The sequence below is a fragment of the Gracilinanus agilis genome, chromosome 2 (genome assembly GCF_016433145.1).
Source record: "Gracilinanus agilis isolate LMUSP501 chromosome 2, AgileGrace, whole genome shotgun sequence".
Taxonomy (NCBI): Eukaryota; Metazoa; Chordata; class Mammalia; order Didelphimorphia; family Didelphidae; genus Gracilinanus; species Gracilinanus agilis.
The window spans coordinates 507,300,547-507,314,478 of record NC_058131.1 but is presented as its reverse complement, the minus strand read 5'-3'; the positions used below and the strand labels follow the sequence as shown (position 1 = coordinate 507,314,478).

The 13,932-nt window shown below is 39.8% G+C and overlaps 1 protein-coding gene across 1 annotated transcript in view; it reads right to left on the bottom strand.

Moving 5' to 3' along the window:
• Nucleotides 1–8,980, bottom strand: part of ITPK1 (inositol-tetrakisphosphate 1-kinase) — a 369,408-nt gene extending 360,428 nt beyond the window's left edge. Inside the window, exons 1-2 of the mRNA XM_044665036.1 lie at nucleotides 8,897–8,980; nucleotides 7,765–7,990 (exon numbers count right to left, since the gene is read on the bottom strand). Coding sequence (XP_044520971.1) covers nucleotides 7,765–7,859 — 95 coding nt within the window. The 5' untranslated portion in view covers nucleotides 7,860–7,990; nucleotides 8,897–8,980. The remainder of the gene's footprint in view (nucleotides 1–7,764; nucleotides 7,991–8,896) is intronic.
• Between the last annotated feature and the right edge of the window lie 4,952 nt (nucleotides 8,981–13,932).

Sequence of the window (13,932 nt, the reverse complement as noted above, 5' to 3'; positions counted from 1 at the left end):
GAGGGGATGTGGCAAAATTGGGACATTAATGCATTGCTGGTGGAGTTGTGAACTGATCCAATCATTCTGGCTGGCAATTTGGAACTATGCTCAAAGGGCTATAAAAGAATGCCTGCCCTTTGATCCAGCCATACCATTGTTGGGTTTGTACCCCAAAGAGCTCATACTTAAACAGACCTGTACAAAAATATTTATAGCCTCGCTATTTGTGGTGGCAAAAATCTGGAAAAGGAGGGTATGCCCTTCAATTGGGGAATGGCTGAACAAATTGTGGTATATGCTGGTGATGGAATACTATTTGCTCAAAGGAATAATAAACTGGAGGAATTCCAGGTGAACTGTAAAGACCTCCAGGAATTGATGCAGAGTGAAAGGAGCAGAGCCAGAAGAACATTGTACACAGAGACTGATATACTATGGTAAAATCGAATGCAATGGACTTCTTTACCAACAGCAATGCAATGACACAGAACAGTTCTGAAACTGTAAAAAACGCTACCCACATTCAGAGGAAGAACTACAGGAGAGGAAACATAAGAAAAACAACTGCTTGAACGCATGGGTTGAGGTGGACATGATTGGGGATGTAGACTCGAAACTACCACACCAATGCAACTGTCAACAATTTGGAAATAGGTCTTGATCAATGACACATGTTAAAACCAGTGGAAATGTGCATCGGCCATGGGTGGGGGGGGAGGTGAAGGGAAAAGAAGGAGCATGAATCATGTAACCATGTTAAAAAGGAATATTAATAAATGTTTAAAAAAAAGTACATTTAACATTCATTATATGTGGTTTCGTGTTGAACAATTAAATAGTATTTTCAAAATCTTATGAACATAAAAGCAAATTAAGCAACACAAGTTATTTGTAATAAAACAAGATGTTACATTTTAAAATTTGTTGGAAGATATAAAAAAAGTAATAAATATTAACTCATGACTGTTGAGTGAAGATAAAACAAAGCACACAAATCATTCCTGACAAAGTGCACTCAACCCACCCCTCTCCCCATACCTAGGGCAAATAACCATAGATACCCAAAATTTTATAGAATCCTAAAATGTTAGGGCTTATAGACTTGAGATCATGTAGTTCAAACACTTGGTTTATAAATGAGGCAGTTAAATGGCTTGCTCAGGGCCATACAGTTAGTAGTAAAGCCAGAACTAGAATCCAGATTTTCTCTTTCACTTTCTTTTAACTCTTCTAGAAGCCTATAAGGATTTTTTCTTTTTAATTTACAAAGCTGTATCACATATGCTACTAGAAAAACTATGATTCCAAGTCCTTTTCTTGAAAAATACCCAATCAGGGGGCAGATGGGTAGCTCAGTGGATTGAGAGCCAGGTCTAGAGACAGAAGGTCCTGTGTTCGAATCTGACCTCAGACAAGTGGCCCTGGACAAGTCACTTAACCCCCATAGCATAGCCCTTACCACTCTTCTGCCTTAGGATCAACACACAGTATTCTAAGGCAGAAGGGTTAAATAAAAATAAGAAAAAGAAAAATACCCAAACAGCAGCACTCTTTTGCACTAAAAAAGATCCCAATTCCAAGCCACAATTCAAAATTCAAGCCTTGACTTAAGGACCTTGGGGAGAAAAAAAAGAAAACATTCCCTTATTCATTCAAATATATGCTTCCAGCCTACACTGTAGAAGACATTTTAACCCTCACCTCACAAAGAAACATGAAATCCTAATTCTCATACAGAAAGAGAAAGTGACACCATCTGATCTTCATCTAGTACTGGAAGATTTGCAAAGTGTTGTGCCTACACTGTCTCATCAGTTGCCCTTCCCAACAACCATAAGGTATTATTTCCAACATTATCACTTCCATTTTGTAGATGAAAAATTTGAAATAAGTGAAGTCAGATCCACCAAAAACAAAAACACTACTCCAACTGAAGCATCTAAAATCTATCAAACAATTCAACACTGAATGGCAAGTCAAGAGGCCAGGGTCCTCATCTCTACCATTAATCTGCTAAGGGGAGTCACTTCTTCCTGGGTCTCAATTTCCTCCTCCATAAATTCCAACTATTAGACTATAAGACCTTGAAGGAAGGTCCCTTTCTAGATTTAGAAATGAGCTTAAATTAAATTCTTAAAAATATTATATTCTACTGTTCTCACCCCCTACAACTAGACTGACCTATTTTCAAAAACAGTCAAGTAAATCAATCAATAAACATTATACACCTCCTAATAACAGGCCAGGAAACGTGTTAAAGTGCTAGCAATATAAAAAGAGGCCCAGAACAGTCTTTGCACTCAAGGAGCTTATGATCTAATGGAGATGACATGCAAATAAATATATACAAAGCAAAGTAGAATTAAGAGCTAGCAAAAGATTCCTATAAAAGTTGGAATTTTAGATGGGACTTAAAGGAAGCCAGAGAAATCAGTATGTGAAGGTAAGGAAGAAGGTGATGCCTATGCACTCTTTGGTTTGCAACAAAATGGTTTCATCATCCAGACGACATGGAGACCCTGAGTTCTCTAAAGCTCTGTCAGCCAAGTCCCACCAAGCTGTCAAAGCTATGATGGCTTTCCAGGGATCAGTCCAAGCCCCAAAAAGCTCACCATCAGAAGGTGGTCATCAAATGAATTTTTGGTCAGCGAACCATTAAAGTAAAACAAGCATATGATAAAGAGTATTTATTAAATATTTGTTATATGTCCCAGACACTAGAGATACAAGCATGAAACAATTTCTACTCTATTCATATTTTAATGAGGGAAACAATTATATATAAATGAAAATAGCACAGACACAAAGTAAATAAATACAAACAGCTAGGTATTTTCCTTCTCTCAGTGGAAAAATAGAGGATTTCTAGTGTGGAATGCAGTACAAAGGATCAGTATTAGTTGCTAAATTTTTCTTAACTCTTTTCTTTGTCATAAAGGAAAGCAGAATTGTGGACAGGGAAAAGGAAAAGGTCTACACTAGCAAATAACCACTGTAAAAACAAAAAGGCATCAATAAAACCTTAAAAATTATATTGTGTTCTGTACCATAAGGTCAGCCGAAGAAGCATTTCTAAGGTTTTTCTTTTTAGTCCTTTGCTCCTCACCCCAACCTAGGCAGCTCTGTACAACCAATCTGAACAGGATTAGACATATGATATGATGCCCAAATGCTGAGTGGACTTTCCTCCCCCTATTTTAACAGGAAAAAAATCTTTACCTAAAGAAGAGCTAGTTAGCACAATTGTTTCATGTGTCCACTGCAAAGAGCGATCCCCCACCCGCCCCCCAAAAAAAGAAAACTTTCATTGACCAGAGGAAAATCCAAATTTTGAAGCCCCTTCCTTCTCCTCCCTACAATCCCCAGCCCAAGTTTAAAGAATTAGCATTGTGAAAAACTGTCAACTCACTAGCCCTGGTTCAGCAGGTAGCTGCCTTTTTTCAGAATTGAAAAGGTTTTAAGTATAGGATGTAAACATCACAGAATATATATATATCACATGTATTGTAAATTGTTTTTTAAAAAATCATCTGTACCAAATATACAAATCCACTAAGAATAAAGCAAATTATTTAAATTTGCATATAATACCATTCCTATCATTAGGATAAGCTAAAAATAATTTTTAAAAATCCTGTTGACTAGCTATAAACAGTCTCAACAAACAAAAGAGGAAAAGGGGAATAGTTTTCATTTTGACCATCATCCAACACACTTATAACAGAACTTGAAATTAATAAGATTTCACCAAAATTTCAAGATTCTTTTTATACTTACTTCCTTTTGTTTGGAAGTAAATGTTTTAAATTTCAAACAGATACCAAAACATTCAGCAAAATGAACATTTCAAATAAGATGTCAGTTCTCAAAAGAAGTCAATGAACTAAGACTTATTAAGTGCTTACTATGTGCCTTACCATGAGCTATATTGTACTTGGAATCAGAGGGCTTGATTTCAAATCCTAGATCTGTTTTGTGCTTCTCATGTGACCTCAAATCATCTATACCTCATTTTTTAGAAAGAGGAATCCCCAAGATCTCTATTTATCCTTTGATTTTTAGATCTTAAGTCATAAAAAAATTTTCATAGGACAGTGACAAACTGATTAATTGGCCACAGTAACTATTAAAGGTGACCTTCTATCTAAAATGTTGCAATTGATATTGGTGGAATATCATGAATCACCGATGGACCAAATCATGCTTTAGTGTAATAATGAGAACACTGGCCTGAGAGTTCTATGTTCCAAGTCCAGATCCTACCATTTACTAACTGTGTGGACTTGGGAAAGCCTCTTCACCTCTGAATCTCAGTCATTCCACCTCTTAAATGGAGATAATATTAATATTACAAGCTGTTCCATGAAACAAGATGCCAAGCCTGACATTGATATCTAAACTGCTACTATTAACCATAACTTGGCAAGACCCATCCATATTAAAGGTTCCCAACTAAAGAAAACAAGTTAGTAGGAAGAAAAGGGAAAAACAGATCAAGATTGTTTTACATTTGATAGTACAAAATAAGAACTTCAAGCTCTCACTTAAGGCTTTGAATTATACAAAGTGTCTAATGTCTCCACAACCCTATTTAACAAGATAATAAACCAGGTGCCCTTTAGCTACAAATACAAAATGACACAAGGAAAACAGATAAGTAAAGAAGTATTAACCAATATTTCTCAAGTATTACCTAATTGCAAGAAAACTCAAGAAACATTCTAAGAGATATATTTAGAGGGTTTGGGGCCAGACCAAAATTGATTTGTTAAAGAGTAAAATGTGAGAGATCCATGGTAAAGAAGTAATAGCTAACATTTATATAGCACTTTAAGATTTGCAAAGCACCTTGCAAATATCTCATTTTATCCTCACAATCATCCTAGAAGCTTGGTACCTATTACTGTCCTTGTTTTGCATATAAAGAGCCTGAGGCAGACAGAAGTTAAGTGACTTGCCCAGGTCACCAAGCAAATAAGGAAGAATTTGAACTCAAGCCTTCCTGACTCCAAGTCCAGCACTCCATTCACTGCACCATTTAGTTTAAATAATAAAATATGCTTAGCAAGAAATAGTCATGTATTCTGGTATCTTTTCAAAGTACCAAGATCATGCAACCTATGCAATTACATTTTCAGTGCTTTCAAATGAGAAGCTCTGTTAAGTCTCAGAATTATGAAATTTGAACTCATTTTATCCAATCAGTCCATGAGCCAAAAATCCTTCCTAAGATATCCCCAACAAGTGGTCACATAGCCTTTACCTGAAGACTTTAAGCAAGGGAAAACCAACTACCTCCCCAAAGCATACATACATTTTTGGACAGCTCTGAAACGTTAGTAAATTTTTCCTTACATCAATCCTTATCTGCTTTTACACTGCTCCTATTTCCCATAGGGGCCAAGCAGACCCAGTCTTCTACATGACCATTTTTCTAATATTTGAAAATGTTATCTTGTCTTCCCATCCCTAGTCTCCTCTTCTGGTTAAATATCTCCCAGTTCTAACTATCCTTTTCTCCAGTTCTCTCTCACCTCTCTCATCTAACCTAAACTCCCTGGGAGACACTTCAGGTGGTCAAACCTTCTCCTCACCTGAATCCCTCCTAAAATGTGCCACCCAGATCTGAATACAATACTGCAGATGTGGTCTGGGCGGGGCAAAGGAACTCTTGTGTGTCCTGAACATGTGCCCCTCTTAATATGGCCTATCTGAAGTGGAGTGCATGGTTGCAGACTCCTTTCAAGTTTGAAAAGCTTTCTTTCTGGGGATAAAATGAGCCTGGAGGAGCAGTGCCAATTCAAATTTGTTCCATCCCTAGAACAGGGTCTGACACACAACAGTGTTGTTTTACACAAGGTGAATTTCTCTCCGAGTTTGTCTTTTGGGGGCTGGGGGGAAGGTTAAGAGGAAGAGAGGGGACACTATCAGAAGAAGGGAGAAACAGAGAGTCTTTAGACAGGACTGAGAAACAGACCTCAAGACCTATAAGGAGCTGAAAAAGGCACTGTGAAAGAATCAACTCTGCCAAAGGCTAACCAGTTACATGCCAACTACTGCCACTTGGTTCCCTCCCCACTCAATCCTGGCTGAAGAACCATAATTTTAAACTGTCCAAGATGGTTCTTAGAAGCAGAGGGTATGTGCATACCATTTAAGAAAATGAATATACAATATCCAAACATAAAACAGATATTCAATACGATGACCATTAACTACAAATTCCCAAAGGGCTGTTAACTTTGCAAAAGGATTTCATGCTAGGCATACCCTTTAGACAAAGGGTTCTCAACACCTTTTCTTTGTCATGGATGCCATTGGCAGCTTGGTGAAACATATGGACTCCTCAGAAGAAAGATTTTAAAAGCATAAAATTACATCTAATGTATAAATGCAATTACAAAGGAAATCAATAATATTGAAATACAGTAATCGAAACACAGGTATCCCTTCCACATCTCAATTTTCCCTATCTCAGCTATATCTCAGGGTTCGCTAAAGAAATTATACGGAAATTCTGGGGAGCTTTGCAGAAACCGCAGAGAAGGAGACAAAGTTTAGAAACTAAATAAGTCTATTCCCAAATACTTAACCCAAATTTTACAACAAAGTACTGTAAACTCCCCATTGAAAAAAAAAAAGAAAGAAAGAAAAGAAAAAATTCAAACTTCCTTTTCTGGTAGAAAATTTCACAGGAATTTTCCACATCTCCTAGAGGCTTTGCCCCTATTACCCAAGATGTTTTAAATTCACACACCACAGGTTAAGAATCCTTGCCCTAAAACCACTTAATAAAGGAATAAATATCATCCCAACATAAATCAATTTTTACTTTACATATGCCAGATGAGATATACCAGTTCCATTTTTTTTTAACTAATTAAGCATAGAGTCAAAGGTCTTCCCAACCCAGATATCATTCTAAGTCAGTAAGAGAGAACTTTGGAATTTTGGGACCAGAAATCCACATAATAAACATTAGATGACTGACATACCAGACAAGTAATATGAAGCAAACTATTTATTATTTACTATCTTCAAAGACCCACTATTTCCTCAACGGAGGATAATGGCACCTCACAGAATGGCCAGCAGTATCAAATGAGATAAAACTAAATCAATCAATAGTCATTTAGCACCACTAAACACTAACTAAGCCTTGGGAGACCAAAACAAGAAATCCAACAGTTCCTGCCCTCAGTGAACTTATATTCTATCAACGAAATACCCTATAACTAGATTTTTAAAATGTGCATATGAAAGTGTTTTACAAAATATACAAATTTAAGTATATAATCTTTATTGGGATGGGGAGGAGATAAAAAAAATTTTCTCCAATACCCAAAGCCAAGAACAACAAAAAAAAAATAAAACCAACACAACACTCAGAATCCTAATTGCTGAAAAACACTCTCAAATTCGGAGAAGGGTCAATGAAATGCACACTTGCCTACTCAAAATCACTGGTATCCTTCCATAAAAGTAAGCTAATTGTTTTGGACAGATTAAATGACAGCATCATCACCATGTCAATGGTGCACCCTTGACAATTCATCAGTACCAGCTTTCCCCTTATTGCTTTAATTTGTAGATCCTATATCTAAAGCAGTCCAAGGGAAAAGGAAATGTAGATACATGGCCATTGATGGCCATTGACGGTTCGAAAAGTAGAAGACACCAGACCCACCTCAAGCCCGGTTAGTTTCATCAGCTCCTATGTGTGAAGGAGGTAGAAAAAGACACTGGTAAGTCGGCCCCCCAGAACAGGGTTTCTTTCCTTACCTACACAGGTCAGCAAAGGCCTGGAAATTGAGTTTCTTCATCTTCTTCTCACTCAGCCAGTAACCAACTCTTTTCCCCTTCAAAAAGGTCTGCATCTTCGTCCTTCGATGGAGGTGCTGCAGAGGAGGTGGGTGGGAGCAAGGCAGAAAAGGCTGTGTCCCCAAGATTCAACAGCCACAACCTCTACTCAAGAAACAGGAACCAGGACTCCAGGCAAAAAAGAATCCTTCAAGGAAATAAATAAGACAGAGAAAGAGGGTTAAAATAGTAATAAAATCAGGAGAGTGAAATTCACTCACAGTAGGCTCCAAGGGAGTACAGCATCAGCTGTTGTCTCGCTCCCACGCCCCACACACACACACACACCACACTCCCCGGGCTGGTGCGGCAGGGCAGCCGAGACTGCCAGGGATCTCCCTCCAGGCAACTTTCAAGTGTCTATTAGCCCGTCCAGGCCCCGGAGTGAAAAGGACAGGCAGAGAGCCGGAGGATAGGGGATGGTGGGGGAGGTTAGGGGGGCGGGGAGAGGAGGAGGAGCATGGGGTGGAGATGAAGGAAAAAGGGGAAGGTTAAAAGGGGGAAAAAAAAGGAAGCTTTACCTTCCTAAGGACCCACACTGAAAGTGTTAGAGAAGCAGCCCTCAGGCCGTGCACGCCAGGAGCCTCTCGGCTCGGCTAGCAGAACACCACCCCCCCGGGCAGCAGCGGCGGCGGCAGTGGCGGTGGCACAGGAGGAAGAGAAGGCGGAGGCAGAGGCTCAGCCCCCTAGCTGGAGCCGCGCTCCCGCCCCCCAAATCCTCCACCCCCTTTTTTTCTCCCCTCCAGCTCTCTCGCTCTCCCCACCCTCGCTTTATCCCGCCCAGGGCAGCACGCTCCCTCACGCAGGAGGACCGAGAGGGAGCGGAAGGGGGGGGATTAGAAACACGGAGGGAGAAAGAGTTCGAATCCTCCTACCCCCACGCTGGACCCCACCCCGGGGAGTTCGGGCTTCGCCCGGGCCCTCTCCTCCCGGCCCCCCCGCCGATCCCGCCGCGGAGGCCGGCCAAGCGGCACGAGCCGCCAGCTTCGTCCACCAGCATGCGCCCCCCAAGCTCGTAGGCTGCCTCCCCTACCACCCCACCTACCCTTCCTACCTCCTCCTCCAGGCCGCCGCTGGGAGCCCGCTATTCTCAGCCGCCGCCTCCGTAGCCACTTCCTCCTCTTGCCGCCACTGCCGCCGCTTCTTGCAACACCCCCCCCTCCACCAGCCGGTACCAGAAGTGGGGGGGGGGACGGGCAGACACACCCTCCCGCTGTGGGGGGGGGGGTCTGCGGCCCTGCCCACCGGCTCTCCGCCGCCGGCCCGGGCCACTTCCTGCGAGGAATTCGAGGGGCGTTCGGGGGCTGCCCCGAGGCCACCCGGCTGTCGGCTCGCGCTCTCCCCCCAGCTCCGCGACCTGAGGCACCTCGGCCCTGAACCAGCAGGGGGCAGCATTGCGCCGCCAGAGCCTTAAAGGAGCCGGCGCTCTTTTTTTCCTTTACCGCCACCTCACCCCTCCAATATCCCCCTCCCAACTCACCTGGTCTTTTGAGCTTTAGGAGACTATAAAGGGAGCCCAGAAGTCATCCTAGTCCCAGGAAGATGAGGAGGGTTAAGAGGGGTCGAAAGGGGATGTTCAGGTAACCCCTCCTCCCCCATTTTTGCAAATAGAAGAATGAATCAAGGGTTAAAAGTTACTGCTGCTTCCCCAGCTAAATTGATTCACACTCAGCCAGATAGACTGATAATGACCTCAAAACTCTCCAGGTTCTGAGAAAAGGTATCACCAGGCAACGGATTCAGAAGTTTCGTTATTTTCATCAAATTGACCTTGGACAAATCACTTAACATCTGTGTTTCCTCACCTGTGAAATAAGGACAATAACACCCACCTCCCAAGGTTATCCTGAAGGATCATATGAGATATTTGTAAAGCACTTAGCCCAGCACCCCAAATAAATGTTAGCTATTATTGTTAAATGTTTATTGCCTGGGGTGGAAGGAGATAAAAGCCTGGCCTTCAACCACCTTCTAATCTAATTAAGGAAATATAAACATGGAAAATTTTATTCACAAAAACTCCTGGCTATAATGTTTTATAGTTTTCAGAACCTTTGAATACATCCATCTCAATATGAGACTTGAGAATTAATATGAGTATTATGCATATTTTAATAATGAGAAATTAGGATCAGAAAGGTGATTTTCTTTGAGGTCACACAGCAAATGAGTTGCTGGACCTGGATTCAAAAGATATCATTTAAAGGTTTATGGTAATTTAAAAGATGCTACAACAAATTTTCTAAACTGACTGAGATGTTTCCAACCTCAATCTCTTAGGCTGCAGTCCTGTTATCAGTAATCTACTTCTTCCATACATTTCAAATAAAATACCCCACAACCATCTGAAACTCAGCATCTCTAAAATAGAATTTGTTGTCTTTCTTCCCAAACCTACCACTCTTAGAAACTTGCCTATTTTGGTCAAAGGTATCACTCTTCTTGCAGTCACTAAGGCACCCTTATTCTCCCTCCTATCATATATCCACTCAGTTACCAAATCTTGCTGTTTCTGACTCCAAAATATGTCATCCAAAACAGTCCATACCTTTACCTTTTCACTAACTCACAAAGACACAGCCTTAAGTTTAGGCCCTCATCACCTCTAACCCAGTTCACTGCAAGGGTCTCCTAATTGGACTCCTTGTTTCATGTCCCTCTCCCTCCTCCTACCTTTCACTTCATTCTCTACATTTTTGCCAAAGTGATTTTCTACCATTCTTCACTTTATTTCCTTTATGAGTTTTTTTACAATATAAGCAATATGTGTCTTCTTTCACATCATGACAAACATGAAATACATATTGTATGATAGCACATCTATGGCCTATTATCATATTGCCTTTGGTCTCAGAGAAGGGAGGGAGGGAAGGAGAGAACATGGATGGCAAAATGTCCTGTAATCTGAGAGATAGAGGGGGGGAAGTTATTCTAGTATTATTAACTGAAATAGCACTAGTTTAGCATTCAGAAGCCTTGGGTTTGAATGTGCTGTTCTGTTATTCACTAGCTATGTAACTCTGAGTAACTTCAACCTGTACTCATTAAGCACCTACTGTGTGCAAGATACAACCTCCCTTCCCTCAGGAATTTATAAATTCACCTGAAGGTTACAACCACCAGTTAAGTAATTACCACATGGCAATGTGAGAAGAGAATGGTACTAAGCATTTGAGGAAAAGGAGATGAGACAAGGCCCAAGGTAGGATGTAACTAGCACCTTAACTTAAGAGAAGATAAGGAGGGAGAGAATTCCCTTAATGGGGAACAGTTTGCTTAGCTATGTGGAATCAAGCTAAGGAATGCTTACTTTAGGTTTAGCTTATAGAGGACATAGCACACATGAAGGGGAGTGATATGATGTAAGATTGAAAAAATATGAAAAATATCAAAGCAGTTTTTGGAGGGCCTTAAAGTTCAGTCTAAAGAATTGGTGTTTTATTCTAGGGGCAATAGGGAGCCACTTATAGTTTTGGATCTGGGGAATGTCAGGGAGAGACCTGGGTTTTAGGAAGATTATTTTGGCAACAATGCGAAAGATAAGATTGGAGAGTACAGAGACTAAAGCAAAGAGGCTGTTTCAGTAGTCTTGTCAAAATTTAAGGAATACTTGAACTAGCAAGGTGGCCCTGTGAGTAAAAAGAAGAGACTGAGATAACTGGTTTATGGAGGAGATGGGGGGAAAGAAGGATTAAAATAAAAGATAAATCAAAGATGGAGTCCAGTCCAAGTTCATAAATATGGATCACTGGAAGGTTAGACCTTCCAGAGACAAAAAGGCAATTTGGAAGAGGAATGAGTATAGAAGAAAAGAAGTCATTTTGCTTCAGAAGAAAAACATCTATTAAGGGCTCTAATTTCTATTTCTTTCCACCCTCACTCAACCTTTTTTTCCCTAGTAAATGAAAGATTTTAATGAAGCCTCAACATTTTAAAGGAAAAGTAAAAGGACAACTCTAATCCTAATCAGTTTATATCTAGCATGCTTTAAGAATCTCTTTTAAATGATATAGAAACAAGGAACAGGGAAAGAAAACCTTATAAAGTCTTTTAAATGTACAGGAGTTTTGTCCTAATTGAGAAGCATCATTTGGCACATTGTGTATTTGGGATGTACATGAACAGTATGTATGTTAACCAGATCATATTGTGCTATGTACATGCTTTACAATTCTTCCTGAAGGCAATTTACTAGAATTCACCTATTTGCTTCCTAATGAGAAGAAAAAGTTGTGCATAAATTTAGAGGATTGTTTGATAAGCAGTGAGAAGTTATATTGACTCTTTTTGGAGCTCTGAGCATACATAATTGTCTGTAGCCAAATGATCAATTTAGAAATTGGCTATGTGCCATGTGAAGGTAGCTAGGTGGTACAGTGGATAGAACACTGGGCCTAGAGTCAGAAAAACTCCTCTTCCTGAGTTCAAATTTGGCCTTAGACACTTACTGGCCAGATGATCCTGGGCAAGTCACTTAACCCACTTTGCCTAGTCTTAGCCCTTCTGTTTTAGAGTTGTTACTAAGAGAGAAGGTAAGGGTTATTTAATTATAAAAGTAAAGATAAATGAAAGATGGGAGTCCAAGCTCATAAACATGAATCACTGGAAAGTTAGAAATTATGAAAAAATTCATTTTTATTTATTTTTTTTAAATGGCATCTTAAAAATAATGAGAGACCTCAAAGAACTTTTGTCTATGTGGGTTATATCTATCAAATGTTTAGTGTATTAGAAATTAAAAGTAATAATTTAAAAATATTAAATTAAATCATAACAAGCATAAAATAATAAACATGTTAAAATAACTAACATTTAATGGAAAATATTCATATTTTCCAAAGCAAAAAAATTTAGTGAGAAGAGTAATGTTGTTTTTGCAAATCTTTAAATGTCAGGTGTGTAATAATTAACACAGCCAGTAATTAATGTTAGGGATTGCACAAATTCCATCCTTACTGGTGTAATAGAAGACAGCTGGATTCACCTTTCTCCTGCATTCAATCTTTGGCAATTTATTTTGGTTGAAGTATGTGAAGAAAATCCAGCGTTGCACAGATAGTTGGAAAAGGGAAGAATATTTTAATAGGCAAATAATGCCTTATTATTTTGAAATCACTTTAGAATGGGTCTCAGGAATCTTTTACAGGGTAAAGGTCTGCACTTTGAAAACAACCATACTGGATTATTTCTATAGTCCCTTATTCTAAATCTATGCTCCTGTGTCAGAGATCATTCATAATGTTCATGAGGAATTATCCTTTACAAGGATGTCCACATAGGTGATGAGGTTGATGCATACTCATAGCCAGAGTTTGGGAGGCTCCCAAAGATAAGTGTGGGAGAGAAGGTGTATTAGGCTGCCTACCAAATTGAAGGTTTACAGAGCCATGGTGCTAACCTTATTATTTTATGCCTGTGAAGCCTGGACAATAGACCAAGGTCATCCTAGGAAATTGAATAGTTCCCCTTTGAATTATCTTATAAAGAGTCTGAAGACCACCTGATAAGGTATTTGACACAGAAGGCCTTTCTCCTATGTATTCCAACTCTACTCCAGAGAGAGCAACTCTGATGAGCTGCCCCTCTTGTTTGAATGCCTAATGCACATTTATTTGCCTATTTTACAGAAAACTCACACAAGGCAAGGACTTCTATAAAGGTTGGAAGAAGTGGCCAAAGGACATTCTCAAGGTTTCTCTAAAAAACTTTAACATCTATTGGGAGATGTGGGAAACACTGGCTCAGAAGGTACCATGCTCTAGAAGCAAAGCAGAATTACAGTAGCTCATGAGAAATCTGAGATGTGAAAATTTAGAGACATCTATATCCCAAGTGTTTATAAGAGCTGTTTATGCCTGACCTGTGCTAGAGCCTTCCAAGTTCCTATTGGTCTAATCAGCCACAGTCAGACTTACTGGACACTGATCTCAATAGTTTGATGACCCCAATATAATGAAATCATTTTGATCTTCTTTGAGTACAAAGAACAACAGACAATCAAATGGACTTGGAGCCAAGAAGACCTGAGTTCAAATTCAGCCTCATATACAAGTTCTATGACCCTGGGCAAATTACTTAATCCTTATATGC